At 46.4% G+C, this 22,117-nt stretch overlaps 4 protein-coding genes across 4 annotated transcripts in view; 2 read left to right on the forward strand and 2 right to left on the reverse strand.

The window, feature by feature from the left end:
* Window positions 1-7,340, forward strand: part of rab33ba (RAB33B, member RAS oncogene family a) — a 34,335-nt gene extending 26,995 nt beyond the window's left edge. Inside the window, exon 2 of the mRNA XM_051954734.1 lies at window positions 7,090-7,340. The gene's annotated coding sequence lies outside the window, so the exon portion shown is untranslated. The remainder of the gene's footprint in view (window positions 1-7,089) is intronic.
* Window positions 379-12,665, forward strand: polr2b (RNA polymerase II subunit B). The gene is made up of 25 exons (XM_022218344.2): window positions 379-506; window positions 1,170-1,242; window positions 2,715-2,865; window positions 3,001-3,113; window positions 3,190-3,409; window positions 3,583-3,741; window positions 3,875-4,039; window positions 4,162-4,358; window positions 4,450-4,569; window positions 5,347-5,533; window positions 5,721-5,864; window positions 5,974-6,113; window positions 6,211-6,322; window positions 7,347-7,501; window positions 7,632-7,830; window positions 7,930-8,098; window positions 8,244-8,340; window positions 8,421-8,515; window positions 8,730-8,980; window positions 9,070-9,159; window positions 9,766-9,873; window positions 11,066-11,179; window positions 11,671-11,831; window positions 11,909-12,104; window positions 12,441-12,665. The coding sequence occupies exons 1-25, from the start codon at window positions 488-490 to the stop codon at window positions 12,528-12,530; spliced, it is 3,525 nt and encodes a 1,174-aa protein (XP_022074036.1). The 5' UTR covers window positions 379-487; the 3' UTR covers window positions 12,531-12,665.
* Window positions 12,666-12,967: 302 nt separating this feature from the next.
* igfbp7 (insulin-like growth factor binding protein 7) lies at window positions 12,968-16,544 on the reverse strand. Its single transcript, XM_022218346.2, has 5 exons — window positions 15,637-16,544; window positions 15,281-15,390; window positions 13,824-13,931; window positions 13,576-13,702; window positions 12,968-13,489 (listed from the first exon to the last, which is right to left on the reverse strand). Exons 1-5 carry the CDS (start codon window positions 16,055-16,057, stop codon window positions 13,467-13,469), a joined length of 789 nt encoding a protein of 262 aa, XP_022074038.2. The 5' UTR covers window positions 16,058-16,544; the 3' UTR covers window positions 12,968-13,466.
* Window positions 16,545-16,681: 137 nt separating this feature from the next.
* LOC110968458 (cytochrome c oxidase assembly protein COX18, mitochondrial) lies at window positions 16,682-22,116 on the reverse strand. The gene is made up of 7 exons (XM_022218345.2): window positions 21,972-22,116; window positions 19,664-20,165; window positions 19,442-19,542; window positions 19,186-19,340; window positions 18,996-19,111; window positions 18,804-18,911; window positions 16,682-17,192 (listed from the first exon to the last, which is right to left on the reverse strand). The coding sequence occupies exons 2-7, from the start codon at window positions 20,138-20,140 to the stop codon at window positions 17,031-17,033; spliced, it is 1,119 nt and encodes a 372-aa protein (XP_022074037.2). The 5' UTR covers window positions 20,141-20,165; window positions 21,972-22,116; the 3' UTR covers window positions 16,682-17,030.
* Window position 22,117: the final 1 nt, after the last annotated feature.

Raw genomic sequence — 22,117 nt, forward strand, 5'->3', positions numbered from 1 at the left:
GTTCATTATGATCACGTCTTTCCAAATTCCATAATTATTTATAATGGAAACAATCGCTTAATAGAAATGACTGGATATCACTAAAATGCCAACTAAATAACCATCAGAATTTAATACTAATCACCTTCTAATTAGCTAAACGTTTATAAAATGAGCTGATTCAGAAATAGTTTGGATTGTGTTCTTTTTATTCAGTTGAGATAATCATGACAAATGTTTCTTTTTTTGGCAAAATATCACATTTTATATGGAAAATAAGCTAAATCACTGTGCTTAGATGGTCAAAAGTGCGTCAGTTCTGCCTCTGGCCTCTGGGTGGCAGCAACGCGCCGCTGCCGCGTAATCAGTCTGACTCTGACGCTCATTTCTGAAGAAGAAGAAGAAGAAGAAGAAGAAGAAGAAGACGCAGGAAGTGACATTCATTTTCCGCGGCGGGACATCGTTGGAGTTTATTTAGTCTCATTGTTATATTTTCTGGAGATTTAACATGTACGATCAGGACGAAGGTGAGCTGCTGCTTCTCCTTTATATATTCTGTTAGTCTGTTAGTGAGTGGAGCACCGAGCTAACAGCGGTAGCCTTAAAACAGAGACTAGCCCTGAAATTAGCTTCATCTGAAGTACAAGCTAACGTTAGCTTCATCTGAAGTACAAGCTAACGTTAGCTTCATCTGAAATGCAAGCTAACGTTAGCTTCATCTACCACCAAACCTGAAATTAGCTTCAGCTCACAGACAGGCTAGAGGTGGATTTATTTAAAAACACGACCGAAAACTATCTTAATGTAAAACACAACCTGCCGTTAGCTTCCTCTAACCCACATGCTAATAGGGCTAATGCTAACAACAGCTAATACTAACGGTGCGGAGCATGGTTCCAGCTAACAGCCTAATCAGAGTATTAAAGTACACACTGTACTCTGTGTGTAGTACTTTACTGTAGTAATATCAGCAACATGTACAAACATAAGTGCTTTTATATTCGTAGTGAAACAGGCGGAAATTGGTGACTTTCCAGCTCAGGTTCAAACCTAAAATGCGATGTAAACTAAGAATATCTCAGCAGATATAGTTCAGATCTGTTGTGTAGGACCAGATGTTGCTATTACAGCAGAAATATTATCTAGCTATAACCTGTAGTATGTTTATCACTGCTGTCTCTGTCTGTCAGATAACCAGTATGATGAGGATGAGGACGAAATCACTCCAGATCTGTGGCAGGAAGCCTGCTGGATCGTCATCAGGTAAACTGGCTCTCACCTGAGTGAGGTCGATCTATTATATATTGATCTATTGGTCATCATCAATACCGTTGATCGAAACATCAGTGTGTCACTTTTTGAACTGTTTTAATTAGGGATTTACGATCCACATTTTGTCACTTCTGATCTGATCCCTGAATCTGGATGTCTGCTGATAGTGATACTTTCTGATACCAGATCTCTGTTTGCTTTAATATTATTGTTGATTTTATGTGAGGCTGTCATAAACTCCTCTCTACAGGTAAGTATGATGTTGATTTGTTGATGCTATAGAAGCAGTACATTTAATTTATGCTGATCAGATGAAGCATTCTTTGTATTTTATTAGGAGAGGGGTAGAGTTAGAGAAGTTTACATTTTGTGTGTATCTTTCTTGGATTTAATCAATACTGACAGTCAGTTTGAAGCCCTGAAGGTACTCGATGCATTTTTGTCACATGTAAACACATCTGAAAATCACTGCATGGTGGGTGGTAACTGGGGCACAGATGGGTAGAAACACACAGACCATCATGCTGGTTTCTAGCTGCGATCCAACTTGTTTACATAAAGTAAACTGGACTTCTACTTTATGCAAATTCAATGTGGCATGCTGAGATCCGGCTTTCAGAAATACTTTCAAAATAAAAGAGAAAGTTTGTGGCTGAACTGCCATGTTGATCCGTTGCATCTAATGGTGGTGAGAATATGGCGCCCACTCCTGGCCACCCACCATGTGGGCGATTTTCAGATGCATTTACATGTCAGAGAAATGCATGTAGTGGACACGTACCTTCACGGGATTTTTCCTGCTTTCATGTTTCCTGACTTCCTTTCCTGACCTCAGGTTGTCCTCTGGGACATACATGCATACGTTCGTACATATTTACACACAGTAGACATATTGTGATGAAAAATAGGTTATCCACAGCGCTGCTCAATGCTAACCTGCTAGCTGGCTGCAAACCGTGGAATGGATTTCCTGAGTGGATCTCATCACTCTGTGTCTCATTGAGACCCACCTCCATTAAGGAAAACCATTAAGTTAGCATCCAGCTAGCATAGCAGTCTGCAGGGGATCACTGTGGAGTCATTTCAGCAGACAGCATTAAAGCGCTGACGTGGATCGGAAATCTCTGATCCGTGAATTACGTTGGTATCAGAACCCCATACCGGTACTGGATCGGATCGGCCCCATCCCTAGTTTTATCAGAGTATCACACAAACTGATCGAACGTCCTTCAGATCTTCCAAGCTGTATCGCGCGTATATAATATATGTACGATAGAGCCTGGATGTCGTCCGTGTTCTATGTTAGTGTCACGGCTTCATATAAAAGCAACCCGACCCTCAGACTGCACAGCCTCTCTCTCTCTCAGCTCTTATTTTGACGAGCCTCTCTCTCTCTCAGCTCTTATTTTGACGAGCCTCTCTCTCTCTCAGCTCTTATTTTGACGAGCCTCTCTCTCTCTCAGCTCTTATTTTGACGAGAAGGGTCTGGTCCGGCAGCAGCTGGATTCGTTCGATGAGTTCATCCAGATGTCGGTCCAGAGGATCGTGGAGGATGCTCCGCCCATCGACCTGCAGGCTGAAGCTCAGCACACATCTGGGGAGGTGGAGGAACCGGTGAGCTTCAGACCAGGACCAGACACCTGAGACTGGGACACAGTTTGGATGTTTAGGGCCGATTAAAGTCACTTTGGCAGTATTCTTGTTTTCTGGGTCGTCTGACTTCACTGTAACTCCTGTTTCCTGTCTCAGCCTCGCTACCTGCTGAAGTTTGAGCAGATCTACCTGTCCAAGCCCACCCACTGGGAGAGAGATGGAGCTCCTTCTCCAATGATGCCCAATGAAGCTCGACTACGAAACCTCACGTAGGTCCCTCCCGCTCTCACCCGCTCTCACCCGCTCTCACCCACTCTCACCCGCTCTCACCTGTTCCCCCTCCAGGTATTCGGCCCCATTGTATGTTGACATCACGAAGACCATCATAAAGGAGGGGGAGGACCAGCTGCAGACTCAACACCAGAAGACCTTCATCGGTAAAATTCCCATCATGCTCCGCTCCACCTACTGCTTGCTGAGCGGCTTGACAGACAGAGACCTGTGTGAGCTGAACGAGTGTCCGCTGGATCCTGGAGGGTATTTCATCATCAACGGCTCTGAGAAGGTACACTATGACATCATGGTGCCCTGTGTGACATCAGCACCGTCTCCACACACTAATGTCTCCCCATGTCCAGTTTTATGCTGTGCTAAGCAAAGCTAAGGATGCAGCTTCATGTGCAGAGTCTTGGAGGGCAGGATGAGCAGCTCTGTCAGCAGGTGTGTTCGTGTTTTCAGGTGCTGATCGCTCAGGAGAAGATGGCCACCAACACTGTGTACGTCTTTGCCAAGAAGGACTCAAAGTACGCCTACACAGCTGAGTGCCGGTCCTGTCTGGAGAACTCGTCTCGTCCCACCAGCACCATCTGGGTCAGCATGATGGCCAGAGGAGGACAGGTGAGTCCTGGTTTCACCTACAGCATCCACACTCACACCCTTCCCATCATAGTTCCACAAAGAGAAGCTGTGATTGAGCTCATTAATGTTCTGATCAGAGCGACAGATTGCTTATCGATCGGTTGTCTCTCAGGGAGTGAAGAAGAGCGCCATTGGTCAAAGGATTGTCTCCACGCTGCCCTACATCAGACAGGAGGTTCCCATCATCATCGTGTTCCGAGCTCTGGGCTTCGTGTCCGACAGAGACATCCTGGAGCACATCATCTACGACTTCGACGACCCTGAGATGATGGAGATGGTCAGTGTGATTAGCAGTTATTGATTGGCTCATTATGAACAGGCCTGACAGTAAACACTGATGGAAGACCAACAGGCAGCCTTGTCCCCGCCCACTGAGCTGTGATGTCACTGTGTTCCCAGGTGAAACCGTCTCTGGATGAAGCGTTTGTGATCCAGGAGCAGAATGTCGCGCTGAACTTTATCGGTTCCAGAGGAGCCAAACCTGGAGTGACGAAGGAGCGACGAATCAAATACGCCAAAGAAGTTCTGCAGAAAGAGATGCTGCCTCATGTGGGAGTCAGCGACTTCTGTGAGACCAAGAAGGCTTACTTCTTAGGGTGAGACACACCTGGGACACACCTGAGGAGCATGTGTCAGGTTTCATTGACTTGTGTGCTGTGACAGAGCCGTGTGTTGCTGTGCTTTCAGGTACATGGTCCACAGGCTGCTGCTCGCTGCTCTGGGACGACGAGAGCTGGACGACAGAGATCACTACGGCAACAAGAGGCTGGACCTCGCTGGGCCGCTATTGGCCTTCCTGTTCAGAGGGTGGGGCTTTTCAACGCAATGTCACCTCTGACCTTTGACCTCAACCACAGCTTCAGAAGATAGACACACACATATGTGTACACACACAAATATACACATAAACAAAATATCTTTTTACACACACGTACACACATTTACCCGGCTACCCACATATACACTGAATGGATAAAAACTGTGACTTCAAGTAAAACGTCCTGCAGGTTAACCCTCCTGTTGTCCTCATTTAGAAGCACCAAAAAATATTCTTTCCCTGTCTGAAAAAAATCCACAAGCAGCAAAAAATTCTCCAAATTTATGGAAATTTGCAAAACCTTCAGGAAGAAAGTTCCAACAATTCCTTAAAAGTTTTATTTTAAAAAATCCCCCAAATTTGGCAAGAAAATTCTTATAAATATTTTCAAAAAATCGGTAAAAATCTTCCAAAAAATCCTAAAAATATCTAAAGTGATTCCATATATATCAGAGAAACTTCTAATATTTTCTTTAAGAAAATTCAGAAAAAAACAACCAAAGTCCAGTGAATTTCGCTGGATTTTGGTTGATTTTTTTCTGAATGTTCTTAACCCTTTAAGAAACGTTGACATTACATTTTTTTTCCACCAAAATAGAAATGTTGACATCAGAAGTTTCACTACAAAAATATATATTTTTTCCACATTTTGAAACTTGAAACAGGTCAGTTTGACCCTCAGGACGACACCAGGGTTAAGAGATGCTGTCACATTCAAACGTTCTGACCGAATCCAGATAATGAACTGCTTCTGTTATGTTTGTTAGTATGTTTAAGAACCTGCTGAAGGAGATCAGGATTTATGCTCAGAAGTTCATCGACAGAGGAAAAGACTTCAATCTGGAGCTCGCCATCAAAACTCGAATCATCTCAGACGGACTTAAATACTCACTGGCTACTGGAAACTGGGGCGATGTCAAGAAAGCTCACCAGGCTCGAGCCGGAGTGTCTCAGGTGAGAACACCTGTAGTAGGTCTGTAGGTTATGACTGGATGGTAGCTGTTACACATAAGGTTTGCAGTGTTCAGATGTGATCAGAACGTGTCCAGACAGACATCACACATGATCTCAGCATGTTTCTGATAAACTGATCTGGATTTCCTTAGATCATCTAAACATCGTCCTGGTTTAATGCCTGCAGGTGTTGAATCGTCTGACCTTTGCATCCACCCTGTCTCATCTCCGCCGAGTCAACTCTCCTATCGGCAGAGACGGAAAACTGGCCAAGCCCCGACAGCTGCACAACACGCTGTGGGGAATGGTGTGTCCTGCCGAGACACCCGAGGTACCGAATGCAGCGTCTGAAATATGGCTGGTTAAATCCATCGGCTGCACTGAGCCTGTTCGTTGACGCTGTCAGCCATGTTGAAGATGTTTGGTTTCCACTGTTGCAGGGTCACGCTGTGGGTCTGGTGAAGAACCTGGCTCTCATGGCCTACATCTCTGTGGGTTCACAGCCGTCTCCCATCCTGGAGTTTCTGGAGGAGTGGAGTATGGAGAACCTGGAGGAGATTTCGCCAGCTGCCATCGCTGAGTCAGTTTGATTCCATAATTTACAGGTGTCAGTCTGATCAGCTGTTTATACCTCTGAGGGCATCAGTGTAACGTCTGTGTTGTTTTGAATGTTTCAGTGCCACTAAAATCTTTGTGAACGGCTGCTGGGTTGGAATCCACAAAGACCCAGAGCAGCTGATGAACACGCTGAGGAAACTCCGCAGACAAATGGACATCATCGTGTCCGAGGTAACCGTTTCTCCTCACCACCATTACACCTACACCAACAGAACACCTTTAAAGACACAAGAGGAAACAACGAGCTGACGGGAAGCAATGTCACACCGCTAGTTTCTGTCTCTACATGCTGTTGGTGACAACTTCCTGTCCTACCTCTCCATACCTCTGTGGAGATGTCCTGTCATGGTGGATCTCCACAGCTGAGTCAGAGCTGTAGAACGGTCTGCTGCTCCTCAGTGTTCCTGCTGTAGGGATTGAACAGTAGAGCTGGGCAAAGCGAAGCCCATCAGCAGCGAAACAGGGGAACTGTTTTAGTGAAACATTTGCAGACAGGGAGCACGAGAACCATGGTTAAAATTCATAAGTCACTGAAAATGTGTCGGCTTTCCTTCATCTTCATCAGAACTTTGTGTTTTCAGCGTGTAGGCCGCTGCTTGGATGCTGCTGATGGTTCAGGTAGAGAAGCAGATTTTTAAAAACTAACAGACAGAAATGTCAGGTTCGTACCGGAAGTCTACACCTGCTGATTGGAGTATGTTTAATGTCAGAGCCGTACATCATCAGAGTAAACTATGAGTCAGTTTTCAATGTTAGCTTATACTTTGTCTGTGTCACATATCCTGTCATGCATGTATCCAAATGTGTGTTGTGTTTTCCTTGCTTTCCCACCCCTCCCTCTTCTCCCATCCCTCCCCCTTGCCCTCTTCTGTCCTTCTCAACCCCCCCGGCCAGCAGGCAGATGGGTCCCCCCTATATAGAGCCGGGTTCTGCTCGAGGTTTCTTCCCTGTTAAAAGGGTGTTTTCCTGCCACTGTCGCCTTTGGACTTGCTCTGGGGGTCAGGCATATGGGTTCTGTAAAGCGTCTTGAGACGAGTTGACTGTAATTGATGCTATATAAATAAAATTGAACTGAATAAAATTGGATTGAAATTGAATTGATTCAGACCAGCTGACAGTAAGGAACACAGAGTCCAGCTGTCCCTGAAACAGAATCACACCTTTATTCATTCTTTCCTGGTTCTGGTTTATTCAGGTGTCCATGATCAGAGACATTCGAGAACGTGAGATCAGAATTTATACCGACGCTGGACGAATCTGTCGACCGCTGCTGATCGTAGAGAAACAGAAACTGCTGCTGAAGAGACGCCACATCGACCAGCTGAAGGAGAGAGAGTACAACAACTACAGGTAGGAAGTCCCTCAGGTACAGGTGAGACAGAGTCCTACAGCTACAGTGAAGGGAAGGTTCAGGTGTTCAGTTCTGCTTCCTTCAGACTTTGTGGTTCTCCTGAATGTTCTTGCTTCATGTGTCGGTCAGCTGGCAGGACTTGGTGGCCAGCGGTGTGGTAGAGTACATCGACACTTTGGAGGAGGAGACCGTCATGCTCGCCATGACCCCAGATGACCTCCAGGAAAAGGGTGTGGCTTACTGCTCCACCTACACCCACTGTGAGATCCACCCGTCCATGATCCTAGGAGTCTGTGCTTCCATCATTCCTTTTCCTGACCACAACCAGGTACAAACATTCCTCTAGTCTCCGTGGCTCAGTGTTTCAGTCTTTAGACAATGAAATGTAAGGAAAGCATCCTCACCTGTACGTGTTTTTATGGTTCAGTCTCCCAGGAACACCTATCAGTCGGCTATGGGCAAACAGGCCATGGGCGTCTACATCACCAACTTCCATGTACGAATGGACACGCTAGCTCACGTGTTGTACTACCCTCAGAAACCGCTGGTCACCACCCGATCCATGGAGTACCTGCGCTTCAGAGAGCTACCTGCAGGTAAAACACACCTGTTCACTTTAACACACACACCTGTACACTTTAACACACCTGTCCAGGTGAAGTTAGAGAGGTTGCCTCTTTGCCCTGCTCACTGACTGTCAGGTAGAACTCTGTGTTCTGACGCTTTAATCCTGCTCTTCAGGCATTAACTCCATCGTGGCGATTGCCTCGTACACGGGCTACAACCAGGAGGACTCTGTGATCATGAACAGGTCGGCTGTGGACCGAGGCTTCTTCAGGTGAGCTCACTACACCTGTGTCAGTGACGGGTTTACCTGCGTGTGTGAATCTCTGTTTAAAGGTGTATTTTTCCCTGCAGGTCTGTTTTCTATCGATCCTACAAAGAACAGGAGTCTAAGAAAGGATTTGAACAGGAGGAGATCTTTGAGAAGCCGACACGTGAAACCTGTCAGGGTGAGAACTTCTACTTCAAAAATATTAATACTACTCATTCTTCTCTTACTAATACTACTAATGTTAATACTAGTAATAATAGTAATACTAATACTAGTAATACCGATACTACCAACACTGCTAATATTAGTACTACTAATATTAAGTCTCAGCTGACTTCTGTCCAGACTGGTGCAGTTACCACATGTTTAAAGGACGTTCAAACTGTCTCCAGGTATGAGACACGCCATTTATGACAAGCTGGACGATGACGGGCTCATTGCACCCGGCGTCCGTGTGTCAGGGGAGGACGTGATCATCGGGAAGACGGTCACGCTGCCGGAGAACGACGACGAGCTGGACAGTACCAACCGACGCTACACCAAGAGAGACTGCAGCACGTTCCTGAGGACCAGCGAGACCGGCATCGTGGACCAAGTCATGGTGACCCTCAACCAGGAGGGATACAAGTTCTGCAAGATCAGGGTGAGGGGACAACACCTGAGACACGAGACAGACCAGCTGATCCTGAGGACATGGAGTCTGTTCTGATTTCTGGTTCTGTGTTTCTGTAGGTTCGATCAGTCCGGATTCCTCAGATTGGAGACAAGTTCGCCAGCAGACACGGACAGAAAGGAACCTGTGGGATTCAGTACCGGCAAGAGGTAAACAGGAAGTAGACAGGAAGTCAGCAGGTAGACAGGAAATCAACATCTGGTGAAATGTTCTGTCCTCCATCAACGTTCTCGGTTTTTAAGGAATGTTAATGTGTTAACATGGTAATTAACATTCTAACTGATAACATGCTAACTAATATTATGCTGGCTGATAATCATGCTAACTGATAACAGTTCCCTTGAAAAAGAGGTCATTGCATCTCAATGGGACCAACCTGGTTAAATAAAGGCTAAATAAAAAATACAAAAACATGCTAACTGATAACATGCAGATTGACATGCTGATTAAGATGCTAACTGATAGAATGCTAACTGATAACATGCAGATTGACATGCTGATTAAGATGCTAACTGATAGAATGCTAACTGATAGAATGCTAACTGATAACATGCAGATTGACATGCTGATTAAGATGCTAACTGATAGAATGCTAACTGATAGCATGCTAACTGATAACATGCAAACTGATAGCACGCTAACTTATAACATGCTAACTGATTGTAAGGATGATCAGACTCTTTCAAACTGAAGTTTAAACATGAAGCTGGGTTTCACTGTGACGTGTTCATGATTTCTGTGGTTTTATTTTGAAGGACATGCCTTTCACCTGTGAAGGAATCACACCTGACATCATCATCAACCCTCATGCCATCCCCTCCAGGATGACAGTTGGCCATCTGATCGAGTGTCTGCAGGGGAAGGTGAGCAACAGGAGACATGTTCTGGAGACAGTCTGAGCCTGCCGTCCGTCCTGCCGTCCGTCCTGCCGTCCGTCCTGCCGTCCGTCCTGCCGTCCGTCCTGCCGTCCGTCCTGCCGTCCGTCCTGCCGTCTGTCCTGCTGTCTGTCCTGCTGTCTTCCTGCTGTCTGTCCTGCTGTCTTCCTGCTGTCTTCCTGCTGTCTTCCTGCTGTCTTCCTGCTGTCTGTCCTGCCGTCTTCCTGCTGTCTGTCCTGCCGTCTTCCTGCTGTCTGTCCTGCTGTCTTCCTGCTGTCTTCCTGCTGTCTTCCTGCTGTCTTCCTGCTGTCTGTCCTGCTGTCTTCCTGCTGTCTTCCTGCTGTCTTCCTGCTGTCTTACTGCTGTCTGTCCTGCTGTCTTCCTGCTGTCTTCCTACTGTCTTCCTGCTGTCTGTCCTGCTGTCTGTCCTGCTGTCTTCCTGCTGTCTTCCTGCTGTCTTCCTGCTGTCTTCCTGCTGTCTTCCTGCTGTCTTCCTGCTGTCTTCCTGCTGTCTTCCTGCTGTCTGTCCTGCCGTCTTCCTGCTGTCTGTCCTGCCGTCTTCCTGCTGTCTGTCCTGCCGTCTTCCTGCTGTCTTCCTGCTGTCTTCCTGCTGTCTTCCTGCTGTCTGTCCTGCTGTCTGTCCTGCTGTCTGTCCTGCTGTCTTCCTGCTGTCTTCCTGCTGTCTGTCCTGCTGTCTTCCTGCTGTCTTACTGCTGTCTTACTGCTGTCTGTCCTGCCGTCTTCCTGCCGTCTGTCCTGCTGTCTTCCTGCTGTCTTCCTGCTGTCTTCCTGCTGTCTGTCCTGCTGTCTGTCCTGCTGTCTTCCTGCTGTCTTCCTGCTGTCTTCCTGCTGTCTTCCTGCTGTCTTCCTGCTGTCTGTCCTGCTGTCTTCCTGCTGTCTTCCTGCTGTCTTCCTGCTGTCTGTCCTGCTGTCTTCCTGCCGTCTTCCTGCCGTCTTCCTGCCGTCTGTCCTGCCGTCTGTCCTGCCGTCTGTCCTGCCGTCTGTCCTGCCGTCTGTCCTGCCGTCTGTCCTGCCGTCTGTCCTGCCGTCTTCCCGCCGTCTTCCCGCCGTCTTCCCGCCGTCTGTCCTGCCGTCTTCCCGCCGTCTGTCCTGCCGTCTTCCCGCCGTCTGTCCTGCTGTCCACTCGCTGTTTTTTACTGTTACTTGGTGTCTTCCTCAGGTTTCTGCTAATAAAGGTGAGATCGGCGACGCCACACCATTTAACGACGCCGTCAACGTGCAGAAAGTGTCCAACCTGCTGTCTGAATATGGATATCACCTGAGAGGAAATGAGGTCAGAGTGAGGTCAAACTGTGGCCTGATGATGTCATAATGATATAAAAAGCTCTCCCTCGGAAAAGAGACTTAATCTAAAGGGACTTCCTGGTAAAGTAAAGGTTAAATAAAATAAAAATAAATGAACAGACAGGTTTCAGACTCTTGGTCGTCTCAGTTCCTCTACCTGTAAATGTCACCTGTTGCATTGTGGGAACGTTTCGGGGCGTTTTGGAACAGAAACAGTGAAACTGTGAGTTTAGACGCTGAAATATCCAGACTGAGCTTTCTGTCTGTCATTTAAATGATATCAGAGAAATGTTTGTGACATCACACCTGTCCAGGTGAGCTCCACCTGTCCCTAGTGCATGCTGGGATATATTCTGAGCAGACTGAGGAGGGGTCCTGATGGTTCTGTTGTCACATGACTGACACTCAAATGCAGCCTCTACTGAGGTTCAGTATTTGACCCTGGTCTGTACCTGATCCTGATTATTGCTCTGTGATCAGGTTCTTTATAACGGCTTCACTGGGAGGAAGCTCACGTCTCAGATCTTCGTCGGTCCAACGTACTACCAACGCCTGAAGCACATGGTGGACGATAAGATCCACTCCAGAGCCCGGGGCCCCGTCCAGATCCTGAACAGGCAGCCCATGGAGGGGCGCTCACGGTGAGTGATACACCTGTCCACCTGTCTCACTCACCTGTCCACCTGTCTGACCCACCTGTCCACCGATGTGTCCTCAGTGACGGCGGTCTGCGTTTCGGGGAGATGGAGCGTGATTGTCAGATAGCTCACGGAGCGGCTCAGTTCCTCAGAGAGCGTCTGTTCGAGGCGTCTGACCCATACCAGGTTCATGTATGTAACCTGTGTGGACTGATGGCCATCGCCAACACACGGACACACACGTATGAGTGTCGAGGCTGCCGCAACAAGACGCAGGTAAACATGAGCGCTAACTAGTCACAACAAGACAGGTAAACATTAGTAAACAATCCATTTGTTTATCTTAAATGTGTATTTTTATTTAGTTTGTTTTGTTTTTGTTGTTTTCCTTTTTTGTTGTTTTATCTTTTTCTTTTCCAGGTTTGTCCCTTTTTAACTTATTTTTGTTTATCTCTTGCTATCTTGTTTATTGAACCCTTTAAACTTTTTAATATAGTTGATCTTGTTTTTTCTTGTTTTGTTGTTTATCCCTTTTGTCTTGATTGTTTGTCTTTTTTTTTCTTGTCCTGTTTTTAATGTTTACCGTTTATTTATTTGTTTGTTTACCCTCAGATCTCTCTGGTCCGGATGCCGTACGCCTGTAAGCTGCTTTTCCAGGAGCTGATGTCGATGAGCATCGCTCCTCGGATGATGACATCATAGAATGGCTCCACCAATCCGGTGCCTTCCTGTTGATGTCGCTGTGATGTCAGCAGTGGTTTAATTTGATGTTTTTAGTTTGCAGTCGTCTCGCAGTGTTTTTGTAAAAGTAAAATAAATGTTTTTCTGATGGTAGAAGTTTCTGACCCGTCATTGGTTCACAAACATCACATGAAAAAGTGAATGTGTCATAATTAACTCTGGAACTCTACAAACAGAAAAAGTTTGGAAAAACTAATAACAACCAATCATGTGACTCGATAAAATGCAGAAACCCAGTCAGAGATAATTTCAGTCCTGTTGTGGAAACGTTCCAGAGTTATACGAGTAAACTCATAAAATATTACATCCTTTACATATTAAAGTCAAACTCTGCTTCAGAATGAAAGACGAACAATAAAACATGAATAAATTGAACAGAGGAATCAGTTTGACACAAGTTTCCACTGTTACAACAGTTTTTATTTCATTCAGAGAAAAAAATCAGTTTGTCCTTAAAATGTGGATGAAACTGATCAATGTTTTAGTTTTCATTTGTTTTTATGTCACAACTGAGACATTTTTAAAACATGAAACTGATTAATTTGCAGAATAAACATCAATGAATACATATACTGTTTGTCAGCGTTCAGATCATGAAGAGCATCTACCACCCTCACCGCTGTCGCCATGACGACCAGCCTTACTGCTGTTCACCTACAACCTAACGATAGTAGAAAGCTGATAGTTTTTGATTTACCTGCTGCTCAGAAAAATAGACAATAATAAAATACAAACAGGTGAAATATTAAAAGTTTAAAATCCTGACAGAAAGGTTGAAGCAAAAGCTAGCAGTAAAAATCCAGACGTTAAATAAAATCTAACGTTCAGCATCAAACTTTAGACTTAAATTCAGACAAACTGTTCACCGTCTGCGATGTCTGTCCTCTGATCAGCTGATCAAAGCTCATCGTCCTTCGTCACTGAAAGGAAATAACAACATGAGACAACGTCTTTAAATAAAGTTTTATCGTCCAGCAGTTCATAAAGTTTAGTCTCCAGGGGTTACCTTTCTTGATGATGATGTCATCGATGGACTCCACCAGGTGAATGGCTCCGACAGCCGAAGCTTCACCTTTAGAGTTGGAGGCATGACACTCATAAGATCCTTCTTCTTCTCTGGTCAGAGGGGAGATCTGAAAACACATTCTGATTGGTCCAACAGCTTTGACATCACTTCCTATCTGTGACCAAAGTCTATGTTCAGCAGTAAAGTCTTTAAAACGCTAGAACATTTTTCCAGACGAGGAGACTCACCAGCACCCAGCCGGTCACCTCGTGTTTCTCTGGTCCACCTCTGGTCTGGATCGCCAGATTATCTCTGTCTCCTGGAAGCAGCTCCATCCTCCTCTTTCCTCCGAGGACCTGAAGGAAGACACCCAGCACCATCATCATTATCTTCATCATTGTTCTGGACTTGGAAAGTTCACAGCCTGGCTCTCAGATCAGATCAATCTGCTGCAGCTGTGTGATTGAGCTCAGCTGTGTGCTGTTACCAATCAGCTGGACGGAATATAAGGAGGGATCTAACAGCTGCTCAGATGGTTGTAGGTAGATGACCTGGAAGGTTTGACACCGTCAGTTAGCCTTCTGACCTAATTGCGTTGGTGGCATCAGTGCACAGAACCCAGCACTTCCTTTGCTTTTGTTTTGCGAATGTTTTTCTTTTATTAAGGGGTTTTAGTTTTAGTTTGGTCTACCACCTGGTAGATTTAGTGGAGGATAGTGGTATTCAACCACACTCTCCTCTTTTAGACCACAGAACCCCGTTTTCTGTTTGTGCAGTTTTTGTTAGTTTGAACAACCTGAGTTCATTTAGTTTGTCTTAGACAAGAGGGGGTTGAAACGTAACAATCATGACCATTATCAAAAGTTTAGCCATCATCATCACCACCACCATCGTTACATCTTCATCATTATCGTCACAATCATTATCACGATCATCTTCATCATTTCCATGATCGGCCCTGAGATTTATTCCATCATCAGGGGCTGAATTCTTATATTACTATCTGCGTTATGTCTCCTGTATAGCGTCACCTCCAGGTGATCCTTCAGGTGAACTTCAAGTACCATCAGAGACTCAGTGACTTCATGAGGAAACAACATGAACTTGTAGAAACTCATCGTGCTGACTGCAGCAACATTTTTCTGTCTCTTTCTCCAACAGGCCGCAGCTTGTTGTTGTCTCTGGAAAAATGACTGTGACCTTCAGCAAACAGTCTGAATCTGCAGAGAAAATCCTCCTGACAGACACACCTGAACACACCTGAGGCTACAGGTACCGTACTCTATGAGCTCACTGCTCCTTTTGTGTTTGACTCTTTTTAGGCCCTGAAGCAAGAAAAATAAATCAGTCAGCAGCCGTCGCCTTCACATCTGTCAGAACTATTTCCATCTGACAAACAGAAACAGAGTTCAGGAACCGTCAGGGTTTAGAACGGGAACCGTCACGGCTTAGAACGGGAACCGTCAGGGCTTAGAACGGGAACCGTCAGGGTTTAGAACGGGAACCGTCAGGGCTTAGAACGGGAACCGTCACGGCTTAGAACGGGAACCGTCAGGGTTTAGAACGGGAACCGTCATTCCTGCTTTATTATTTCCTCTTTTACTTCTTTTCTACCAGCAGCAGCTCATAGAATCACAACGTTTCATCTCCACCCTTTAATCACTCACTGAGCTCCCTAGAAAATCTTATTAACAGATGGACTCACTTTCTTCCAGGTGAGGACAGGTGTGGGCACTCCTACCGCCTCACAGCTCAGGTACACTTGAGAGCCGCTCACGTTGTACACCTCACCTGGAGGAGTGACGATGATGGGAGCTGCAGACAGACACAGACAGACAGCTGAGAGTTAGCAGCTGGGTGGAACCAGGACTGAGTCTGGATCTTCTGACCTGTGAGGAATGCAGTTTGCTTCTAGTTGTGATTCTGAGGACCATCAGAGGACAGTCTGTCCATCAGACGTATTAATGACCGATTCCTCTCATGGGTTCTCCTGTTTCTCATCTACTGTATGCAGGTTCAACAGGTAAATGTGACCTTTAACCTCAGGTGTGTTAGTCTCACCTGTGGCGCAGCGGCCCTTGTTCTGGACGTTGATTGGTTCTTTTCCGTCTCTCTCGGCCTTCAGACTGGCGCTTTTCAGTGCGCAGCCGTTCTTGTAGCTGTTCCCGTCGGTCCCGCAGACCTCGTAGCCGCTCTTGCAGACACAGACTCCCATCTTGTTCTTCTTGTCCTCTTTGCTTCGGACGCATTCCAGTCCGGGGCCGCAGCGGCGCGCCGCTGCCCGGCGGCCGCCGCACAGCTCTCCCTCCGCGGCGGCACACACCGAGCAGCAGCCGCAGGAGTCCAGCATGGAACCGGCGGCGCAGCCCTCCGCCGGGAGAGGAGCGCACTGAGCCGGGTCACACGGTCCGCAGTCCGACCCGGCACAGAGCAGAGGGAGGAGCAGCGGCAGCAGAGCCACAAGGAAGCGGGAAGACTTCATGTTGGTCTGAAGGAGGTCTGGAGCGGTCTGAGGTCTGGAACGGTCTGAGGGACTGATGGGAGCCGCTTAAAGCTGCTGACTCCGCCTCAGAAGAGATCTGATCCCAGAGCTGCTGCCCTGAATCACTGCAAATAACATGAAGTTGGAGAGGCTTGGAACAATAATGATAATACGTTTTGTTATCATTATTGTAGAAGAGCATCAGTTCTATTAATTCTCGGCATCTGTTCAGGATTTAAAGTGAGAACTTTCAGAGTTTGAATCAAACAGCTGCAGCTCACTAAACGACTAAAAACTGAAGCTGCAGATTCACACTAAACACCACCAAACTAAATATGATTGAATTAATTTCCTGACTGCTGCGACTGATCTGTTTTAGTGTTCAGTTGTGGACCGTTGGACGCCAGCTCAGTTTTCTGACTTACTTTGTGTTTCTGTGGGAAAGTCGTCAACAGGAAGAATTCCAGTCCGAGGTTACATGGAATTTTCCTGTTATTGTTTAAACTATGTTTAGCCCAGAGAGCCGGATGAAGGAACACGGTGACCAAATGCTGCAGTCTGAAGAGAACCACGGAGTTTCAGTGTTCTATGATCGTTGCCGGCCAAAAAGTTCACAAGACAGAATCCAAGTGAAATCACTTCTTCACAAAACACACATTTGGTTTATTTTTGAACACATATGTCTTATTTGAACATGATTTCTGCACAGCAGCAACACATGGTGATGTGAAACTCAGACCTGCTTCAGTGGTTCCATCATCACAGATTCTCCGGCACCACACACATTTAAATCAGTCCACGCACAAACATGGAGATGTTTCTCAGACCCCCAGGAACCTGCCAAGGTAGGGTTAGGGAACCAAACCTGCCTGCTGTGTCCTGGGCTGGTTAACTCAGCTGGACTCTGAAATGAAGTCCTGCAGGTTCCTCTGATTAAACCTCAGCTGAGAATCTTCTGATGCAGAACCTGGATTTATTTGCGGTACTTGGAGATGAAGGCAGAGAGCAGGTCTCTGTAAGGAGAGTCTGACCGCTGAGTCTGCAGGCGCAGGATTTTATGGACTGTAGGAGAACGAAGGACGAGGTTGTGACCGAATCCCACCAGACTGGAGGTGAACCAGTACAGAGCCATGGACTGGAAGGAGGGGAAGAAGAAGACAAGAGATGGAGAAAACCAGTGGTGAATACACTGTTAACATAGATAGATAGATACTTTATTAATCCCCAAAAGGAAATTCAATAAAGGCTTAGGGTTCAGATTAAAGACTCATTTACAGAGAAACTACTGCTCATCCATACATCATCAGTGTTATGGGGCTGGAGTCTATTCCAGCTGACTGAAGGTGAAGGCAGGGGACACCTGGACAGGTAACAGCCTATCACAGTGCTACACATAGAGACAAACAATCACACATGAACCGGTGATCTTCTAGCTGTGAGGTGACAGAGCTAACCACTTCTGCTGATGTCTTCTGTCCTCCCAGAAGAAGTCTGACCACGAGTGAAAGTCCTGTTTTTGTTTAGGGTTAGAATAGCCTGTTAGTTAGTTCAGGTTTCCTCATCTACTGTAAAGTTTTTCAAGCATGTTCTGACTTGTAATTAACTGACAAACAGTGTTCCCCTGGTGCTGTTTCTGCATTATTGTTGTTCTGAGGTGGAGGAGATCAGGCTCGTCCAATCAGTCGATTCTTTATATCTCTTCTGAAAACCCACTTTTATAGACTCCCCTTCCACCTTCTCTTTTATCACTCTTTTACTTTCTATCCAGCTTAGCTTATAGCTTTTGCTGCTTGTAGTCCCTCTGTCTAACCTCCTGATCTTCATCTATTTCTATTTTTTATTTTCTCTAAAGTGATGTCTTCCTTTTAACCAGCTTTAATCAGCGGTCCATTCTGGACATTTTGTCTTTTTTATGTTCTACCTGTCAGAGCACTTTGTTCCTTAAGAAGAAGAACATTCTGTCCTGCAGAGATAGTGGACTAAACAGACCCTGCAGCTGATCCAGGAAACAGCCCAGCCTCAGCTGCAGGGTCTGTTTAGTCCACTATCTCTGCAGGACAGAATGAGGTACACGAGCTAGATTCAGGATGAGTTTCAGAAACACATCGGAGATCATTGAGGTTCTAAGAGGAATAAATGGAGCTTTGGTTGATTCCTGAACAAACACAGAGCGCAGTGGAACCATGAGGAGCAGTGTTCAGTCTGATCTGAGTTTAGTCCTGAAGATGAGCTGCCACTCTCCTCTGTGAGACGATGGACAGATTCTGGAAAACATTTAAACGCACCAACAACCAGAAACGTGTTTCTGTGTTTTGATATTTTCCACAACACTGCAGAGAATCGTAAAGCTGAATGTGTCCACAGCCTGGTAAGACACCTGACGGATCATTGCTGGTCCACAAGAACCTGAATCTGCCGACATTAGAACTGTCTACCAACACAATCTGCAGTTTAACCAATAATGTGGATCATCTTTTAACGCTGCCTGCATCAGAATAAACCCGAGGATGAAGGTGAGACGTGCACATGGAGCTGATAGGATCTGGCTACGTCCTGATCTCAGAGAGCAACATCTTAATCTGATGATCCGGCAGGAATGTGAGGCGCGACTCGACACGCTGACAAACATTCACCCTCTCAACAGATCTGAACATGAAACCTGCATTCCTGAACCTGGACACCCTCTGCACCTTCCACCTGAACCAATCAGCTGCTCAGAACACCTGACCAACCGACTTCAACCCACCGATGGAACCGCAGCAGCGATGGGGATCATCAGCACCGAGAACCCTCTGATGGAGTTCAGGACCAGCCGCTGGAACCTGGACGTGGCGACTCTCTGCAGGGAAAACACCTGAAGAAGAGCATCACAGGAAGTTCAGACTGATGACATCACCGGTCAGGTGATGTCATCAGTCTGAACTGTCATCAGACTGACCTCCACAACCAGCAGGTTGGTGAGTCCCAGACAGACCGGGAGGATCCAGGTGGAGTCCGGTGACGTGAGGTCCGGGAACCACAGAGCGCCTCCTGCTGCCAGCTCAGCCTGCCGGGCTGCACACAGTCCACAGGTCCTGGATCAGTTTACTGGACCCACCTGGGCTCTAGTCCACAGTCTGTGTTCTTACCTGACTGATCCAGGCTCAGGTTCCGGAGGGCCAGAGACAGACTGATCCAGAGCGGCAGCTGGACCCAGACCAGCAGGCTGGCCTTGAAGGGGTGACAGTTGTCCCTGATGTAGAGCTGAGAGACGATCCGACGCAGATTCTTCTGAAACTGGAACCTGAACAGAGAACAGACCGTCAGAACAGAGTCTAGAACGTTAGGAACTAGAACTAAAACTCTTCCTCTGACTGGTTTCTTTGCTGTTTGTTTGTTTCTTACCGGCTCTGTTTCTCTGTCCAGCCTCTCTCTCTTGCTCGTACTGAAACTTCGTACCGCAGCCTCTTGGCCAGCTCAGCGATCTCCACCTGCAGCGCCTCCACCTGCACACCACTGGGAGGTTACTATGGTTACCACTATGGGGGAGGGGCTACTGTGGTTGTTATGGTTACTAAAGTTTCAGACTCAGTACTTCTGTTTGTTTCACTTCAGGCAGACACTGACCTTGGAGATGATGACCAGCTGGTACGCAGCGAGCGGCAGAGTGATGAACGTCCGGACCGACAGCGTCGCCACGACGACGCTCAGCCACCACGGAAACCCACTTACCTGCTGTAAGCTCACCAGGAAGTGTTCACACAGGTGGACCGGACCCGAATCTGAGAGGCTGCTGTACCACCCGCCTGCACCTTCAACATCTACAGCGTCTGGAGCACCTGCAGCATCTGCAACATCCGCACCACTGCTGCTGCCGCTGACACCTGACAGAGTCCTCACACCTGACAGAGTCCTCACACCTGACAGAGTCCTCACACCTGACAGGTGTCTGCATCCTCCAGACCTGTGGAGGCCGTCTAAAGATGGTGGTGCAGAGCGGGTGCGACCAGGTGCAGGTGGCCTCCTGTGGATCACACCTGAGCAGGCTGGTCGTACAGGAAGCTGCAGGATACTGAACCTGGTGGAGCTCCACACACTCAGCATGGTGACCGTCCTCCTCTCCACAGGCCTGAAAATAAACCCAGACATCGCTGTGGTCAGATGGTAGAATAAAGACGAGTCCAGAAACGGATATGACTGAAGGAGGGACAGTAACAGCTGTAAGAGGATTTCTAAAGGGGAAAAAATGCAAAAAAAAAGTGTGCTGTAGTTTATCAGCAGTGTCCTGCAGACTGTTTCTGTTTGTGTGTCTTCAGTCTGCTGCTTGTCTTCATGTATTTTGTGAGTCCACATTATTGTCTGTAAACCTACCTACACAGCTGCTGCTTGACTATCAGACAAACAGCACAAACTGTGACTGTCTCATGACAGTCATCTCATTTTAACAGAGAACTGGACCCTGCTAAATAAAGGAGAGGAAAAACTATGACCCAGAACAAAGACCACCATCCCTACTGCAGTTACTTTATCTGTTTGTGCTTCTGATATTTCTGGGTGGGCAGCGTTTCACAGTAAAGACTGCAGAACATCAGTAACATGACAGGAACACAGACTCTTTCATTTAGCAGCAGACACAGAAGTCACAGCTGTCTACTGATGGAAGCATCAGCTAAAGAAGATGTTCATCAGGCTGTGGAACCTCACTGTGAAAGACATGAATCAGATCATAACTCAGAGTGTGCTGATAGATAGAGAAGATCAGTGGAGAACAACCCAGATCTCTACTTCAGTAAAAGCACTAAAACCACACGGCTAAAATGTCACTGAAGCTAAAAGCAGTTGATCAGAGAGGCAGAGGTAAGAGGCTAACCCTAATCAGAATATTATTACTCATGCATTCATGTTTAGGATTTTACTGTTCTAATAACTCAGATCACTGACCAGGTTCAGGATCAGAACCTGCTGTAGATGATAAAATGGACACTAAAAAATTAGACATTTACAGGTATCCGATTCAGGAAATAATTGTCACCGGCTGCACTGCAGAGGACAGGAAGGAAGGACCTGCAACAGGAGACTGGGACCACAGTACCCCCCCCCCCCCCCCCGAGGCGTTTACACCAGCAGACTTCAGAGGAAAGCCAGGAGAATCACCAGAGACCCCCCAGAACCTTCTCTGTTCTGTTCTCCCCTCAGGTAGACACTACAGGACACTTAGAGTCAAAACCAACAGAATCAAAAGACAGAACCAAGCTGTCAGATGTCTGCTCCCTCCCCCCTGAATGACAACATCACCTGGTGCACAGGTGCAATATTTATGTCAGTGAGTTCATATTTCAGGTCTCTTACCACAAACCATTTCCATCATGGATATTTTTCTCTTGTGTGTGTTAATATTGCCTGAATAGTTTATTTTTAATGCTGGTATACAGAGAGTAGTAAAATTATTTTTATTGTTTTCTGTAACAGTGACAATAAAGATCTATTCTATTCAGTTGTTCTTTTTTAATTCAGAGAAGAAGGTCCACTTAACAGAAGACTCACAAAAACACAGTGGCTGTTAAAATCCTCAGAGTCCTGGAATGATGGGTGAATTTTATACCTTTTATTAAACATTAGCCCAATTTTAGTGGTCCTGTTCACAAGAAGATTAATCACTTCACCACCAACTCTTCAACAAAACTGAATGAAGAGTTTTCCAAACTGGAGACCAGTTAGTCTGTTAAATAATAACACAAAGGTACTGGTTTCTGCTACATCCCAGTAAAACCAGTTCATTAGTGTCTTCACATTTCCACTTGGTGCAGCTTCGTACAGATTTCATCTGCTTTAGCGTCAGAATGATTCAGTTAGAGCTGGTTCTGTGTTTTTGTCTCTGTTCTCCTTCAGTGTGTAGCTGAGGTTCTGTAACTGCAAACACACACCGTCAACCTACCTGTGTGACGTCAGCCAGGTAAACCGCTCCTGGGTTTAACAGTAGAATAAGTCATTCAAGTTGATTATAAGTGAAGTTAGTAAGTCTTTCACCTTCCGTTCACATGCGGAGCAGCGTCCCGTAAATATGACGTGTTCCGTGTCCCC

The sequence above is a fragment of the Acanthochromis polyacanthus genome, chromosome 10, assembly GCF_021347895.1.
Source record: "Acanthochromis polyacanthus isolate Apoly-LR-REF ecotype Palm Island chromosome 10, KAUST_Apoly_ChrSc, whole genome shotgun sequence".
Taxonomy (NCBI): Eukaryota; Metazoa; Chordata; class Actinopteri; family Pomacentridae; genus Acanthochromis; species Acanthochromis polyacanthus.

What these genes read in the sequence shown, in the direction of transcription:
- polr2b (XM_022218344.2), top strand. An exon ending in GCCTGCTGGATCGTCATCAG is followed by an intron (nt 1,243 to 2,714) that starts GTAAACTGGCTC and finishes TCTCTCTCTCAG; the next exon opens with CTCTTATTTTGACGAGAAGG. An exon ending in CCCATGGAGGGGCGCTCACG is followed by an intron (nt 11,832 to 11,908) that starts GTGAGTGATACA and finishes ATGTGTCCTCAG; the next exon opens with TGACGGCGGTCTGCGTTTCG.
- igfbp7 (XM_022218346.2), bottom strand. Translation starts at nt 16,057, where the DNA reads ATGAAGTCTTCCCGCTTCCTTGTGGCTCTGCTGCCGCTGCTCCTCCCT. An exon ending in CAAGGGCCGCTGCGCCACAG is followed by an intron (nt 15,391 to 15,636) that starts GTGAGACTAACA and finishes GTCTGTCTGCAG; the next exon opens with CTCCCATCATCGTCACTCCT. An exon ending in CTGTCCTCACCTGGAAGAAA is followed by an intron (nt 13,932 to 15,280) that starts GTGAGTCCATCT and finishes GTCTTCCTTCAG; the next exon opens with GTCCTCGGAGGAAAGAGGAG.
- LOC110968458 (XM_022218345.2), bottom strand. Translation starts at nt 20,140, where the DNA reads ATGCTGAGTGTGTGGAGCTCCACCAGGTTCAGTATCCTGCAGCTTCCT. An exon ending in CCTGAGCCTGGATCAGTCAG is followed by an intron (nt 19,112 to 19,185) that starts GTAAGAACACAG and finishes GACTGTGTGCAG; the next exon opens with CCCGGCAGGCTGAGCTGGCA. An exon ending in TCGCTGCTGCGGTTCCATCG is followed by an intron (nt 17,193 to 18,803) that starts GTGGGTTGAAGT and finishes CCCTCCTTCCAG; the next exon opens with TCCATGGCTCTGTACTGGTT.